The 16,750-nt window shown below is 49.9% G+C and overlaps 1 protein-coding gene and 1 long non-coding RNA gene across 2 annotated transcripts; one reads left to right on the top strand and one right to left on the bottom strand.

Annotated features, from left to right (window-relative positions):
* Window positions 1-6,552: 6,552 nt before the first annotated feature.
* Window positions 6,553-11,334, bottom strand: SRSF6 (serine and arginine rich splicing factor 6). Its single transcript, XM_064391029.1, has 6 exons — window positions 11,028-11,334; window positions 10,582-10,730; window positions 9,174-9,301; window positions 8,798-9,006; window positions 8,165-8,254; window positions 6,553-8,053 (listed from the first exon to the last, which is right to left on the bottom strand). The coding sequence occupies exons 1-6, from the start codon at window positions 11,132-11,134 to the stop codon at window positions 7,690-7,692; spliced, it is 1,047 nt and encodes a 348-aa protein (XP_064247099.1). The 5' UTR covers window positions 11,135-11,334; the 3' UTR covers window positions 6,553-7,689.
* Window positions 11,335-11,483: 149 nt separating this feature from the next.
* On the top strand, window positions 11,484-13,764 carry LOC135281856 (uncharacterized). The gene is made up of 3 exons (XR_010348316.1): window positions 11,484-11,539; window positions 12,518-12,610; window positions 13,510-13,764. It is a non-coding gene; the product is annotated as an uncharacterized LOC135281856 (long non-coding RNA).
* The last annotated feature ends 2,986 nt before the right edge of the window (window positions 13,765-16,750 follow it).

Below are 16,750 nucleotides of genomic sequence, written 5' to 3'. Positions count from 1 at the left end.
AAGGAATTGTTCCCTGGGAGGGTGGGCAGGGCTGGCACAGGGTGCCCAGAGCAGCTGTGGCTGCCCCTGGATCCCTGGCAGTGCCCAAGGCCAGGCTGGACACTGGGGCTTGGAGCCAGCCTGGGATGGCGTAAGATGTCCTAGCCCATAGCAGGGGATGGAATGGGATGAGCCTTCAAGGTCCCTCCCAATCCAACCCATTCTAAGACTGTGTGATTAACCAAACACCCCTCTGAGAGGAATCAGACAGGACCAGTGGGGACGTGACCTCCACAACAGCCAAGGAGACCATAGCAGCTCCCCAGGCCTTGTCTGGCTTCGGTACCAGGGCAGAATCCTCTCCCCAGCGCTCCAGCCTCAGCCCCAAAGAGGGACCAGGGGATGTTAAGGTGACATCCCCAAGATCCCTGGGAAGTGAAAGGATCACTCTGACTGGTCCTGAGGTGGAAAAGCAGGATGGACACACTGCAGTAGCGCTTCCAAACAGCTCTGCTCAAAGCCAGGGCTGCTCACCAGCCCACCCTTCAGTGTGCTGTGGCCACACAAGAAGTGTCTTGGCACACAAGGTCTGTCCTGCTTACCCGCAGAAAGTGGGAGTGGAAGGAACCAAGGCTGGAAGGACAAGGGCCAAATGTACAAAAAGCTTCTGAGAAGAGCCCTCGCTGTATTTTGGATGGGCTGGGGAGAGGTGTCTGCCTGCTCACCCTGACAGCCAGCTCTGGCTGCTCCAAAGCCAGGGCACGGAGCGTTCCTGCTCACTTTGGAGACTGTAGGAACAACCTCACAGTTGTAGTGTATCTGCAGGTTCCTTGCCACCTTGAGTTTTGTACTCCAAAATTTTTACCACATTAAAAATATTAAGTCATAGTCTGATGAAGCAACAGATCCTGCAAATCAGGAGGGAAGTAACAATATATTTCCTTTGCTGCAACTGCCTTCTTCCCCATTTTCAAATAAAATTTCAGTGGCACAATGAAGAAAAAGATCTTCCCATGTCAATCCCTTTGTGCTGCAGAGGGAAGGTCAAACAGATTTGAATCAGGCACAGAGTGAAACTCAGTCACTTGAAAAGCAACCCATCAGTTCCCTGTTCTTGGCTGAGCTTGCTGCAAAAAAACCCCCGAAAAACAGGAATTCAGAATGATGAATTCCTAGGGAACATTAGGTAGAAAAGAGGAAACAGCCTTGACTTCCTAGCGAGCCCTCTGGATGTAACATCAGACCATTACCCTCTCTGTGCCTCAACTTCCATTCCCATGACCTCTGTTGGAAGGGATCTGAACTGATACCTCGGGGCTTGGGGAGCTGTCCTGGGGAAGAGGCTCAGGGGCTTTGGGCTGAGGGCAAGTGGAACAGGAACCAGCAGTGCCCTGGCAGCCCCAAGGCCAGCCCTGCCCAGGGGACATCAGGGGGTGACTGTCCTGCTCTGCTGTGGGGCAGCCTCACCTCCAGTCCTGGGGACAGTTTGGGCCCCTCAGCACACAAAGGACAGCTGAGAGCTGGACTTGTGTCTGGAGGAGGGGACCAGGATGGTGAAAGGTTCAAGGGCAGGACTTGGGAGGAGCAGCTGAGGCCACCTGGCCCGTGAAGCTGGGGGGAGAGAAGCTGAGGGGTGACCCCACTGCTGTCTGCACCTTCCTCCTGGCAGGCAGGTGCTGATCTCCCCCTTCTGGGAGCAGCAATGGACCCAGGAGATGGAACAAAGCTGCCTCAGGGGAGGTTCAGGTGGGACATTAGGAAAAGGCTCCTCTCCCAGGGCTGCTCAGTGCCTGGAAGAGGCTCCCCAGGGAAGCACCACGTTCAGGGAGTGTCAGGGACAACACCTGGTCCTTATGGTTTCATTTTAGGAGGTCCTGCCAGGAGCAGGGTTTTGGACTCATTGATCTTTAGGGATCCCCTCCAGCTTGAGCTATTCTGGGATTCTGTGAACTTTTTTACTTAAACCTATCTCTTTGTAATGCTTTTATGACTTAATTTATTCTGACATAGTTTTTTCAACTCTGCTGGTCCATTAGTCCAATATGTGCAGGACTGTGCTGCTCTGGGACTTGTTTTGCTGGGATTCATCCCCACATCATCCTGATATTGGCAGGATGACAGCACACACAGGGAAATCACTGTTACTCCTGTCCTCACCCACGGTCACGTCCCAAAGCCTGACACAGACCTCACAAAACGTGAAGCACCAGTAAGCTGCTGCCATCCACAGCTTTTACTTCCACTGGGAAGGTCAATGCAATGCTGTGTATCAGTTTCATGCTTTCTAGGGGGATGTTGTGTGTGGAGAACTACAGAACAATTCTGGTACACAGCTGACACCTGAATGATGGCAAGTGGTGGATTACACTTTCAGTGTCACAGAGCAACTGCTTTTAATTGTCAGCAAATAGACCCAGACAAGGTAATTGTAGAGATTCTTTCAGAAATACTTTTCTTGTGTCTCCTGTTACTGTTAGCACGTGCTCCATGCTGGAACCAGAGCTGAGCAGAACAGGAGCTGCTGTGGCACCCCCCAGGTGAATTGTACAGCATCCCTGCCACCACTGTGATCACAAGAGACTCTGCTCTTCTCCTCTTGTGCCGACGCTGAGCAGAACAAGGAGCACAAGAGCTGTGCAGGGGAAAGCACTTTGCACCTTACCCCATTCTGCTCCAGTTGTGCACTGTGGTCACACCAGCCCCATGAGCTGTGACCCACTGAACACCTGCTGGCTTAACAGCACTAATTTCTTATTCCCATTTGCAGGGTGATCCTGTTCCAGGAGCTGCACACACCAGTAATAAATCTACAGCACCCCCAACTCCATCCACATGCCAGCACAGGCTGTCACATCCAACCCTTGTGTCACCTGCAGCTTTCCTCCACTGTTTTTGGTATTTTGGACCAAAATTACTGTACACAGTTCTTACCCAAAGGAAAAACACTGGAGCAAGACTTAAGTGTCTGCTTTTAAAATGAATAAAAAGAGTATTTACGATATTCTAAATTAGACTTCCACAAAAGCCACTTTCTGTGAGCTAGAGTTCAAATTGCCCTTTAGTCAGAGAATCACCCAGAATCATGCCCAAAAGTTTAGTCTTGGTATGAGCTGGTGTGAACTACACTCTGAGTCACACATTAGCTGCAGACATCTCCTGTGGTCAGCACTCTTTTCCATGGTGTGGATCACACCAACAGCTCTGCCATTCCTTCTCCCACAGGAACACACCCATGTGCTTCCAACCCAGCCTGGTAAAGACAGATGTTGCTAAAAGGGTGGAAGTTTATGAGCCACTCCAGAGCAGTTTGTTTATTGCAAATTTTTAGTGGATTATGAAACAGCGGAAACTTCCCCCCCGACACCTACACACACATTCAGCAAACTAACAAAGTGTGAGGGAGCTGTGAGAGTTGAGCCCATATTCTGGTATTTCACCTAACCGCAAAAAAAGGGGGGTGAGGGGGGTGGGAAAGGGCTGATCACGGTGTAAAAGTGACCATTATGATCCTAAGGACACATAGATAAAATTCCTGAACTGCTGCCACTACATAGAGCACTATTTGTGTTGGTTGTGCTTCTCATCTTTTAAAGTAACATGTTCCAGTTTGCTTTAAAGAGACCTGACAAAGCCAGGACACAGCAAAATGTTGCTGAGGGCGTTGTAGGCTTAACAGCACTAACTTCTTATTCCCATTTGCAGGGTAATCCTGTTCCAGGAGCTGCACACACCAGTAATAAATCTACAACCTCCCCACTCCATCCACATGCCAGCACAGGCTGTCAGTTCCAACCCTTGTGTCACCTGCAGCTTTCCCTCCACTGCTTTTGGTATTTTGGACTGAAATCACTGTACTCAGCTCTTACCCAAAGGAAAAACTTGATCACCAACCACATCCAAATGATGCATCTTTCAAATGACCCCAGGGTTTGCATCACCTCTTAAAGACATTCCCAGCAGCTCAGCTATTTGCTGGGATTTCCAGGCTCCTCAGCCAAGTTCCTGCTTTCATGACTTTTCCTCTTTGATGTATGAAATTGCTCTGTGGATCTTACAATGCCAACCTAAACTAGACTTCAGTAGGAATTGGAAATAGTTCAAGTTATTCCATGTTGGAAGAAGAAATCCAAGAATTGTTTTAAATGCTCCTCCCCATTGCTCATCTAAACGTGGTTACAATCAGGATTGGGACAGTCATCTCCCGATTGTAAACAGTCTGAAACTATGGAATTTAGAGGTAGAAATGTTATATTAGGAAAAAGGAAGGTCACTTACTCGTGCCCCTCGGCTCTGCTAAAAGCAGTGATATTGCAAGGTGAGAGACTTTAGTGTACATCAGACACAGAAGCTGTGCCCTTCCTTACAGCAACACAGCTCTTCCTGAAACAGAGTCAAATAAAAAGTGAATCAAATAGAATTTGTGGAAATGTCCCAGGCCAGGCTGGAGGAGGCTTGGAGTAACCTGGTATGGTGGCAAGTGTTCCCATCCATGGCAGGGGGTGGGACTGGATAGGCAATAAGGTCCCTCCAGCCCAAACCAGTCTGGGATTCTATGATTTAAGGACAAAACTTGCATTTATGTCAAAAAACAAAACACAGGGAGGGATGCTTTTTCATATACAGGAAAAGGCCAGGACCAGACTGCAAATACAGTCCCAGATTCTAAGTTTCACTTTTAACTGTATTGTTTTATTTTTCTTGCACAATTTGCTACAGGACACTTAAATTTGGTCAATCCTGCACCCCACATTTGATGAGAAGGCAAGTTTCTCTTTTGTCTTTTTAAAGAAAAATTAATATTGAGTATACCAAAGGGGGGAAAAATAATCACAAAAAACAACAAAAAAGTCAGGTAGCCCAATTCTGAAGCACACTCCCAAAAGGTTGTATCCAGGGTCAGGTAAAATCTGAGTTATGACAATGTTAGGTGGTTTCCCCATCAAAATATTGCTGCTACTGCAGGCAAAGCAAAGCACATTGCAGCCAGCATGCAGGTCCTGTAGCCTTTTACTCTTGTATGAAGATTTATCTCAACACCTTTCATCACACCCAGAAGAGATCTCGGGAATAATCACACTTGTGATGACCACCACACACCAGCCTCAGTGTTCCACTCCCACAAAAAGTGCTGCTGGCAGAGCTGGAACACTGAGGGTTGTTTGGGTTTTGCTGGTTCCTGACAGCATTATCACAAGCCATGCATTTCACTGTCTGGCTCAGGATCTGGCACTACCAAAATCCTCCTGGCTTTCCAGAGGAAACCCACCCAGCAGGATGTCATGCCAAGGAATCCCTGCTTCATGTGCACAGTGAAGGGCAGCAGGCAAAGGAGACAATGTGGCTCCAGTAACACAGAAAGGAATCTTGATATTTAAAGGAGTTCCAGGTAAATGGGTTAAATGCAATCTAGCCCCTCCCTGTAATTCATGAATAAGGAGGACTCAAAACACAGCCACTGTCACAGCAATCACAAAGCTGAGTGCAGCTGGTTCAAGCCTTCTCTGCTTTGCTGACCAAGGCTGGGGCATCCACAGCCTCAGGGTGGCCAGGACAGCTTCGGGCTGGCACTGGGGTCAGGTTTAAAAAGCAGGGAATGTATCTACAAAAAAGTAATGGTCAACATCTTGTTATCACACAAACTGGGAATATGCACATTCAACCTGCTGAGCTCCAAGCTTGATCCTTCTTTTGAGGAGTGTGATGTGTATTTTACCAAAGTTCTCTGTGAAGCTGCTTTTCAAAGAGCAGTTCCCTCTCAAGTCTGACCTACTCCATGATCAGAAATACAACCAAAGCAGCTTAACTCAAATATGTCCTCAAGTGTATCTTAGGCTGTAAACCAGAACTTAACGCTTTTTGTCCAGTGTGAATTCTGTAGGAAGACCCCAATACTCCCTTCCCATCCGAGATCCTGCAGGAATCAACACTGTGACACCATTTTTGTACTCATGCTAAAATACACCACCCTCAGCAAACAACTCCAGTTTAACCCAAGAACTCCTTATCACAACTTACCACCAGGGTCAGGTGCAGATAACACTGCAGCACCCAGGCTGATAACCTGATCTTATGGCAACACCAGGCATGGAACCACTCCACTTCAGGTTCCAGGAAGGTGAACTTAGACCTGACCACTCTTCCCTAGGACCCCCTCTGCCACCAGTATGGATACTGACCTGCAACAGGCAAAATGCAGCTTTGCAGACCATCAGGACATTGTGAGAAACTGACTTTCAGGAGAATTGTTTACAGCATAAAGAAATTCCAGGAAAGACAAGTTGGCATCAAGTCACATTTCACATGTGCCCCGTGCTGACCCAATTCCTCTGGGCAGGTGTGTAACTTGGAACCAGAGGTGCAGCTGTCACACCCAGCCACACCTGCAGAAAGGACAAAGTGACACTGGGACACAAAGAGCTTGTGCTCCTTTCAAGCACACCACCAAGAGCCTGTCAAGAACTACCAAGTCCCTCACAAAACCAAAGAAGTTGTTTCCATAAAAGCAGGCTACCTTGTGATTTCCCCAGCACAAGGCAGAGCAAGAATCCCATTTCACTGCAATGAACACAAGAGTTTGAGTCACCAATTTAATTTTATACAAGTCAAACTACACGTTGTATAAAGAGTACAAGGCAGTTCTAATCTTTGCTACTGCATGTTACAAAAATCAATTTAACTATAAAGGGGATTTTTTTGGGATGAGTCCTATTCCACAATTTAAGTGAACTGGCAACTGTGGTTTAGCAAAGCCTTTGTTTAAACTAGAACTCTAGCTCCAAGAGATTACATTTCCAATAAAGTTCGGACCTACACACAAGAGGATTATAGTTCTCCTAGTCTGAAGCAAAACGTTAACATAAGTGAGTCAAAGGGGAGGGAAGACAGATTTCTTTACCTGGGTTTCATGTCCAATGGGGATTCAGAGGCTGACAAACCATACAGCATACTAAGGACTTGGACCACAGCCAAGAGACACCTTCGTGTCTGACAACAGTGACACTTGAGATTCAAGCAAGAAACGTCAGAAAGCTTTTATTCTTTCAAGTCTGGAACAAAGGGATTTTCAACAATACTGTAAGATACAGGTTCCAGAGTACCTTTGTTACCTTTAATACAGCCTCAGTATGCGGGGAATGTTCTTTTGGCAAGTCAAGGTACAACATAAGTCCTCCAACTTGAGTTTATTGCTGGTCTAAAATCTTCCTAGTACTGTTACTGGTTTATACAGTTTGCTGACTCCTTCCAAAATTAAGATAAACTGTGTGACCTGCTCAGCAAGGCAATCCTGCCCTTGGCAGCAAGCTGAAACCTATGAAGCTAATGACACCCATAGTTCTAATGCCATGAAAAAAATAAGAAAAAAGGATACTTTCAAAACGCCCATATTTAAGCCTGTTTATATTCAGTTTATTTTTAATATAAAAACCACTTTGCATTTAAGAGTAATTAAGTTACTCCTGCAGAAATGCTATAAAATCAAACCTTCAGCTCAATTTCTAAAAAACGGGGACTCTTCCTGCTTTGTACCACCATTCCATCTGGCATTGTCAAATTTGGGATAGAAATTAAACCTTTACGCCTTATGCCTTAGTTCTTAGGCCATTCACTCCTGCAAGAGAAAAAACCAACTTCTGAAGTACTAACATAACACTAATGGCCTGACAGGTAGGAAAATGTTCCATAATAGTGTGCAAGGTGAGAGTTGTAGTCCTAATCTCTTGAACTGGATCTTGATCGTGAGCGGGACTTTGAGCGGGACCTGGAGCGGGACCTGGAGGCAGCTCTTTTGGGCGGTGACTCGGAGCGCGCCTTGGCAGACTGCTGCTGCTGCGGAGAGTTGGAGCGAGACCTGCTCCTGGACCTGGACTTAGATTTAGCATCCCCTTTACCATTTTCTTTGGGAGATCGAGATCTGGACCTGGATCTGGACCGGGACTTCTCAGACTTCTCCTTGGATCTGCTGTGCGAGCGTGAACCCCTGTCAGACTTGGGTTTGGATTTGCTCTTTGATCTGGACTTCCTGCTTTTGGATCGGGAACGGGAGCGGTCTTTGCTTCGTGACCTGGATTTAGATCTTTCAAAGAGAGAGTTTATTCTGCATGGCCTGCAGCGCACTTCCAGCAGCTGTAAACATCTGTCAGCGAGGGAGTTCCTGCACTGGCAGTGTTAACTCTGGGGCACTTACCGGGAGCGGCTTTTGGAGACACTACGGGATCTGCTGCGGCTGCTCCGACTCCTCCGACTTCTGCTTCTAGACCGTCTCCTGGATCGTGACCTGCACACATTTAAAATGTCATTCCCCTTCTCTCTGCCTGGTTGTGCTCTTCATCATAAAGTACAGGATCTTAAAAATCACCATGTTCCACCCCCTGCCATGGGCAGGGACACCTTCCACTATTCCAGGTTGCTCCAAGCCCCATCCAACCTGGCCTTGGATACCTCCAGGGATCTAAGGTCAGCCACAGCTGCTCTGGGAAATCCATCCTCACAGGGAAGAACCTTCCTGACTGCATCTAATACACTGTGCTATCTAGTAACATAACCTAACACAGAAAAGCTGCTACAGAACATCTCAAGAGCAAGGGTGGTCCCAGCAGGGTGGGTTTAACATACTGTCAGTGAATCAGTGAATCATATCTGAGGTTTCACACGTGAAGAACTGCTCAAACCTGGCTTTGCTGTTTGATGTAAAGTATTTCCTTCTACACTGAGGCCTCCTCCTATTCCTAAACCATCAACTGAAGGTAACTGCTGCAGGCAGGGCACCCATCCCCATACTGATTGTCACCAGTTTGCTGCAATGTGTCCCCTGAGTTACCTGGACCTGCTGCCAGAGTAGGATCGCCTGTGGCTGGAGCGTGGCTTGTCCTCCACCAGCCTGATCTTCCTGCCGTTTATCTCTGTGCCATCCAGCTTGTCCAGGGCACGCTTCATGTCCGAGTACGACCGGAACTCGATCACTCCTTCATTTGTACGTTCTTTGTGGGCATCTGCATAGGTCACCTCCCCAGCCTGCCTCATGAAATCCTGCAGGGAGCACAGGGCAGCTACAGAACGGGGGGCTCTGCAAGCAGCACTCATTGCACACAAACACTTTTAAATTATTCTACTGCAACAAAATCAACGTTGCTATTAAAGGAAGCTACTGCTTCCTGATATTCACAACAGACTCCACACAGAACATCAATACCTACTTTTAAATCCTGCCAACTACAGCGACTGGAAAGGTTCTCAACAATCAGCCTGAACTCTGTACGAACGGGCGGTCCGTATTTATCTCGTCCAGATTGTCTCCGACTGCTATATCCGCCACCACCCCCACCTTGATTGTACAAAGAAACAAAGTTAGGTTGTCTCCTAGCATGAAGGAGGCTCAATGTTCTGAAAAAGTTAGTTTAACAGTCATATTTACTGGAGTAGGACTTTATTTCGCTAAGCCTCCAATAAACTTTGCAATTTTGCCATGATCTATATTAATGGCAAATCAAACAGACTAACATCCTACAAGTCTGTGCTCCTAAGATCTGTTAGAGAGTGACTGCTCCTTATTAGATTCACCTTGCTAAGTTTTATTTTACAGAACATTGTAAAATATAAAACTTAACTGATTACATGCATTTCTACATTTTACAAAAACGTTTACTAGTTACACTAAGTACTTACATCACAGTATGAGGTTTTTGGTGGTGGTTTGGCCACAAAACACGCAAGGTAACAGTCACCTAGTTCAGTTTAACCAGTTTTGTCTAACCCTTGGAATCCTCACCATCACCCTGCGTCTAATGGCAAAAGGCTGCTGTCGTCATGGCTTCCGGTAAGGTCAGCCAAAGGGTCATAGGGCAAGGGTCACACAATGTATGGAAAAGCCATGGCCAGGAAAGGCAGTCATCTTAGCCTCAGTGGACACAGCCTCAGCCCCACTGGTCACTTTTAAATTGAAACATCAAGGACTTGTTAAAAAGTTTGAATTGAACATGCAACAATTTTAAAACAACATACATTTGATTTTTTTAAAAAGACAGAAACCCACCCACCCCAACACCACGATTTCAAACACCACCGAAAAAATCAACCTTAGTACTTTTCGTTACAGTACTAGGCCTTCAAGCTCTAGACAGCTCAGCTCAAGAAGCTACATGAGCGAGCTGAGCACAGAAATATTTACAATAACCCCCCCCTTCAGCACAACAGATTCCTGCTCCAAAACCTCCCCCCGCCCCTCCCATATATCCAACTGAATCAATCACATCAAAGCTCACAGCTGAGCGATTCTCCCCCAGTTACACAACGATATTTATACACTAACATTACTGATGCAACATCGCTGCCACATCTAAATGCTCCCAGGAATACTGGAGCCGTTAATTAGCACAGCAAACCCTTTCTAGAAGGCCACGATTTGGCAGCCACAACTGCTCCGGGATACCCGAGGGCGCCGCTGGTGCCGAAGAAAACGCTGCAGCGCCAGCGATGCACCGGGTACCCCCCGCTAACGACCTCCCCCACCCAGCCCCGGGGCTCGGTGCCAGCCGAGCCCTGCCCGCCCCCGGCCCTGCCCGCCGCCGCCCCGAGCCCCGCGGGGAGGGACGGGCCCGGACTCACTGCGGCTGCTGTAGCTGTAGCCGTCCCTGTCGCGGCGGGGGCCGCGGGCGTGCTCCACGATCACCCGCTCCCCGCACAAGTCCTTCCCGTTCAGCTCGTACACGGCATCGTCGGCGTCGCGGGAGTCCTCGAACTCCACGAAGCCGTAGCTGGGCAGAGGAGAAAGGCCCGGTCAGGCGGCGGCGGGGGCGCAGTGTCACAGGTCCCGGTCCGTGCCGCGTTCCCCGGTCCGTGCCGCGTTCCCCGGTCCGTGCCGCGGTCCCAGGGCCGATGTCGCGGTCCCCGGGCCGATGTCGCGGTCCCAGGGCCGATGCCGCGGTCCCGCTCCGTGCCGCGGCTCCCCCGCTCGCTCCCCCCGGCCGCCATCTTGCGCCGGCGCCACGCGGCAGCGGCCGCGACATGGACGGGCCCGGCCGGCCCGGGGCCCTCGGACGAACGACGCTCACCCGTTTTTGAGATCGACCTCGAGCAGGCGGCCGTAGCCGCTGAAGAAACGCTGGATGTCCTTCTCCCGGACGTGGTAGCTCAGGCGGCCGATGTAGACGCGCGGCATGTCCGCGGCCGGGGGGGGGGAGGAGGGGAAGGAGAGGAAAAGAGAGGAGGAGGAAGAAGAAGAAGAAAAAGGAAAAGAGACAGAAAGAGAGAAAGAGAAGGAGCAAGAGCGCTGGCGACGTGAAGGGCGGAGGCGCTGCTGGCCCGCTCCGCACGGCCGGGCCTGGCGCACCACAATGGCGCCCGCCACCCGCCGCCGCTTTTATAGCGGGAGGCGGGGCGCGCGCCAACGTCACCGCGCCGCCGCGCGTGCTCGGGAAGCGGCGGTTGAGCGCTGCGGGCGCGCGCCCGCGGGGGCGCGGTCCGGCGGGAGCTGCGCGCGGCTTTGCGCATGCGCCGCCAGCGCGCGGCGTCTCCCGCGCTCAGTCCCACAGAGCTGCTGCGGCGAGGCCGGCAGAGCCCCGGGGTCAGCGATCAGTCCCACAGAGCCCCGGGGTCAGCCCGAGAGGGCCCCGGAGTCAATCCCACAGAGCCCCGGAGTCAGACTCCTGCTGCAGGGGCAGGCACAGGCTGCCCCTCTCTCTCTCTCTGCCCCTCGGGATGCTGCAGACCTTTGCTGGGCCCCCTGGTGATGCTGCATCTTTCCCAGCTGGCTCAGCCCGTCCCAGCTTCCTTTCTGCCCTTCCCTGACCTCTTGCAGCTCCACTCCATTGCTCCTTTGGGGAGGAGCTGCCAGAACTGCAGCCAGGATTTCAAGTCCACGCTAAGCAGGATTCAGGCAGTGCCAGGAGGATGTGCTCTCCATCAGGGAGGAAGGGAAGAGCAAACAGCCCCATCCTTTCCTTCCCTGGGGCTGGGCTGACAGGAGAGGTTTTCCACCTCTCCTGTGCAGAGGTTCCATGGCTCCATCCCCGAGAGCCCCACTGCCCTCTCTGGGAGCAGCAATGGCCAGATCAGTCTGTCATTCTCTGCTGCCACTCAGGACGAGTTGTCCCCTTGCAGGTACATGTCCTGATGTGGATCAGCACTTGGCTTTCCTCTCTTCTCTCCCCACTGGCTGCTCTCAGATGGCCAAGGCCAAACACCTTTCTGTGAACAGCAAACTTGTGACTCTCCCCTCTCTTTCCAGATATTTAGAAATCCAAACATGGGTTTGGACACCGGGAATTCCCCAAACCATGCAATGTCAACAGAGACAGTGAGGACATTGAGAACTAAAGCTTCTTGGGCACAGAAGCCCAGCATGGAGGAAATTTAGCAGCCTCAGCATTAACTGGCTTTACATGATTACAACATTTTTCCTCCTTATTCAGAAGAATGCAATTAGAAAAGTTAAACAGGAAAAAGGTGCTCCTTAGAACTGGTAACACAAGTTCCAAACATAGCTGGGAAATGGCCCTTTGTGGCATCTGCCAACCTGAACATCGTTCCTTTCCTTCTCCAGGTTTTCCAATTTCCTCTTCAGAGATGCCACCTCCTGACGAAGAGTCACAGCCTCTTCCTGCCTTTCCGTGGCCTCTTTGTCCAGGAGAATTTGGTGAGAGATGTGCATGGCTTCTGCCTGCACCCACTCTGCAGCAGGGAAGGGGAAAGAAAAGGGGAGGGAAAGGGGACAAGCAAAGCAAAGGCAAACTGATGTGCATCCTGCAGAGACAACAGCACTGTCTTCTCTAGCAGCCTGTGTTTGCCAGGCCCTAAGCCCACAAAGGCTCCAAAGCTGAAAAGAAATGAAGGAAACTTCCCCCCAGAGAAAAAAGCAGGAATGAAAGGGGCAAGGTTGAGAGGGATAGGAATGTGTGTTTGCTCTTGGCCTTGTGCAGAGTGAGCAACCCAAGAGAGACAAAGGAGAGGGGATGCCTGTGCAGCCCTGCTCCAGAGAGGCCAATAGCCTGGAGGCTCTGGCAGGGCCTGGAGATTGGGGCAATGGAGCTGAGGCATCCAGCTACAGCTCCTCAGCACAGACACGGCACCTGAAAGGCACCAGCTGTGCACGGGATCAGCCCCAGCACAGCCAGATGGCACTGCCAGCCACAGCATCTTTCTCAAGAGAAAGCTTTCACTGGCACTTGGATGGATAAATCTCCTGCTGGTTGTTTTTCTCCCTCTCTGCCATTTCAGGGCAGTGCGGTTTTCCTCTGCATGGGATCAGAGATCCCCAGGGGTGAGACAGCATGGGGCACTGGGTGGGAGAGGTGAAGCTGTGCCTTGCTCACTTTGCTCCAGCTGTTTCAGCAGCTCCTTATTGCGAGCCCTGAGATTGTCTCTCTCAGCCTGTGTCTTCCTCAGCTCCAGCTCCATGGCCTGACACTGTGAGGCAATGGCCTCTGCTCTTTCCTCAGAGCTCTGGAGCCTCACACACAGCTCAGACTCCTCAGTTGCCAGCAGCTGCTTCTCTTGACTTGCCTGGTGATCTCTGTTCTCTATCTCTGCCCACAGCATGGCCTGCATCTGGAAGATGGACACACACAGCCTCAGGGACAGGGCTGCTCCTGAGGCAGCAGAGTGGGCAAGAGAGAGAGAGCAACAAAGAAGAAATTATGTCACACAAAAAACATGCCACAACTGGAAGGCACAGAAGCAAGGATTGCAATGGAGACCAATGGAGACAAAACAGGGAAAGGGAGGCAATGGGCATCCTTGGGCTGCAGCTCTGAACTGGCTGTGCTGGAAGTGCCCTGCCCAGCCTGCCACAGCCACGGCTGTGTCCCCACATTGCTCAGAGTCCGGCACAGGCACCAACTCTGTGTGGGACAACACTGCTAAGAGAGGGACAGAGAAGCTCCAGAGGAGTCTGCTGCTGCTTCTCCTGCCAGATCTCCTGATGGGACCCAGGAGAGGATGGGGGAAATCTTCTGCAGCAGACACCAGATTCAGCCTTGGCCTCAGAGTGCAGCAGCAGCCCTGGGCAGAACAGGGCAGCTGTGGATGCTGCTGGGAGGGGAAAGGGGTTGGGGCCTCCAAGGCAAAGGTGCGTCCCTGTGTGTCCCTGGAGAAGGGGATGCCAGTGCGCAGCTTACCTGGTCATTGACCTCCTGCATTTCTCTTCTCTGCTGAGAACAGAGCTGCTCTGCCTGCTTAAGGGCAGAAAAGAACCGAGACTCACGGTTTTTCAGTGTCAGACTCTGTTTTTCCAGCGTTCTGAGGCACTGGTTCTTCTCCTCCAGAGACAGGATCAGACTAGAAAGAAAGTCCCAGAGGGCCCCGGGGTCAGTCCCTCAGAGTCCTGTCACAGCCCCTGAGAGCTGGGGATGCCCCAAGGGCTCTGTCTTTGGAGTCCCCTCCAGGCTGCGCAGGAGAATCCCAAACATCTGCCTGGAGTCACCAAGAATGTGTCCTGACTTCCCTTTAATGGTCTGAATTAGGAAAATTCTCCCAATCTGTTGATGAAAATCCTCTCAAAAAGTAGATAAATGCACTGTTATGGTCTGTTGGGCTTTAGATTCAAAGTATTCATGGTGTACACTATAATTTGAATATTTGAGACAAACTTCTATATATCTAATTATATTGTATTACATTAAATATTTAGATTTTATATAAGCATTTCTATTCTAATGCAGATAACATTTTTATGTTGCATACTACATAATCAAAATAGTAAAAAGGCCACATTTAGTTCTGCTTCAGGATTTTTCCCAGCTGCTTTAAAAGCAGCTTGTATTCACCTCATGCTTCCATGCTGGAAAATCTCTGTCTGTGACAGCCCAGGGCACCACCACTGCCTTCCCTTTCCAGGGTGTTGCCCTGAGTGAATCTGCAACAAAGCAACTGCTGAGTTTGAGTTAAAGAACTGGGAGAATCTCTCAAGTTTTTTTCATTTACTAAGCGCTTGATTCACAAGTGCAACAGGCAGTGTTACAGTGGAAAGGGCTTGTATGATTTCACAAATTCATGGAGTGTTTTCTGTGTGCAGTTGCAGCAACTAATTTACAAATTGCTGTATTATTTTTTTCATGCAATATACAGATATTTTGACTTAAAGTTAGCCATTACACATCTCTGTGTAGAAAGTTCAAAAAGCCTTTTTTAAATCCTTAATAGCCCAACACAGAGAGGAACAGTACAAGAGATGTTGTATCTTGTCCCTGAGCCTACTAAAATAAAAGCTCTCCTGGAAGTGTTGGGATGTAGCTCACAGTCAGGATTTTCCACTTTAGCTGTTCTGTTGGAGAACAAGCTCTGAAGCACCAGAGCTTTCTCAGAAACTGGTAAGTAGGAAAACTGTTTATTACTAAAGTGTCACAGTGTCTCTGAGCCTCTCCTGTGGGCAGCAACACCATTGCACTGAGTGGGACATACACAGAACTAAGGATGAATTCTACCAAAGACTTAAAATGTAAAAAAATCCCATTATTTAAGTAATTTGTATCTCATTTGGGATAACTGCAGCTTGTAGTGCCTAGTGCCAAAGCTCCTCTCCCCACCATAGCTGGATTCTGTTATTTTCCATTCCTGGTCTCCCCAGAAAGTGACTCCCTAGCACAAATTTAAAAACCCTTGATGGGGCATTCACCTGGAATTGTCTGTGCTGACACCTATGGAGCTGCCTGTATGACCCACTGGAAACAGCCCCAGGTGCAGCTAAACCATCCTGTGCCCAGTGAAGGCAGTGTGAAAGCCTGGACTAAAGTCCAGGGATAAGGAGGAAAATTCAGCCTGGTTTTAAGGGCTTCCCTGCAGATGGGTGCTCTTCAGGACCAAAGCCCTGAGGAACTGCCTTTCTCCAAATATCTGCCCTCCAGTGCTGTTTTCACTGCCCATAAAAGCTGCTCTCTCATAGATGATGATGCTCATTTCAACATCTCTGCCACTCAGTATAAGGAATTCCTTTCCCTGTTCCAACAGGAAAAAATAAATTCTTGATGGCAAAAGTGCTGTCCATGCAACCTCTGAGCTCTAAGCCCTCAGCTGGTGTTAACATCAGCACCTTTTCTGGGGAGAACGTCCCTGTGCTGTGCCCTGGAGGTGGATGAAATGCAGCCTGTTCAGCTCAGGGCTGTACAGAGTGGGAATGATCACAGCCGTGTGCTTCCAGGCTGGCTTTTGTGCACACAGACAGCTGCCCAGGGTCCTGCCCACCCTGGGGCCACAGGTGGTGGCAAACAGAAGTACACAAGGGAGTTGGTTCTCCTGTAATGAGACAACCAGACAAACCCGCTCCCAAAAGCAAAGTCAGGTTAGAAAAATCCCCAAACTGGTCAGCACCAAAGCAGGACTAGAGTGAGACAGATCAGGAGAGGGACAAACAGCACTAGGAGTGCATTTGCTGGGTCAGGGAGTGCCTAGATGAGAAAAGGAGACACAGTTCCCTGCTTTCTGCTCATGTGTGAGCAGATGCAGTGGGATCTCACACAGGCACCTCCCTGTGGCTGAGCCAGCACTGCCCTCAGAGCAGCTCCACAGCCAGAGCCCTTTTCTCCAAAGCATCAGTGCCTGGGGGCCGTGTGCTCTTTGGGATAGGCAGAGGATGTGACACACAGGATGAGGAGTCCCGTGTCCCATGGATGCTGATACACCAGCACTGGCTGCTGTGTCTTTCAGACTTCAGGGGCCCTGATAATGTGATGGCTCTCTGATGGAACAGCTCAGGGCCCCTGGCAGGTGGCAGCAGAGTGAGATTTGCTGAGGCCACAAGGAAAGGGACAGAGGATTCATGTTAGGATTGCATCCTTTTGGT

Source organism: Passer domesticus, chromosome 16 (genome assembly GCF_036417665.1).
Source record: "Passer domesticus isolate bPasDom1 chromosome 16, bPasDom1.hap1, whole genome shotgun sequence".
Classification (NCBI taxonomy): Eukaryota; Metazoa; Chordata; class Aves; order Passeriformes; family Passeridae; genus Passer; species Passer domesticus.
The sequence above is the reverse complement of the archived record's forward strand: the minus strand, read 5'-3'. Positions and strand labels throughout refer to the sequence as shown.

Bases quoted from the DNA above. Each gene is read 5' to 3' on its own strand.
- SRSF6 (XM_064391029.1), bottom strand. From the start codon at position 11,134: ATGCCGCGCGTCTACATCGGCCGCCTGAGCTACCACGTCCGGGAGAAG. The intron at 10,731-11,027 runs GTGAGCGTCGTT...TCCTCTGCCCAG, and splicing joins GAGGTCGATCTCAAAAACGG to CTACGGCTTCGTGGAGTTCG. The intron at 8,054-8,164 runs GTAAGTGCCCCA...TCTCTTTGAAAG, and splicing joins GTCTCCAAAAGCCGCTCCCG to ATCTAAATCCAGGTCACGAA.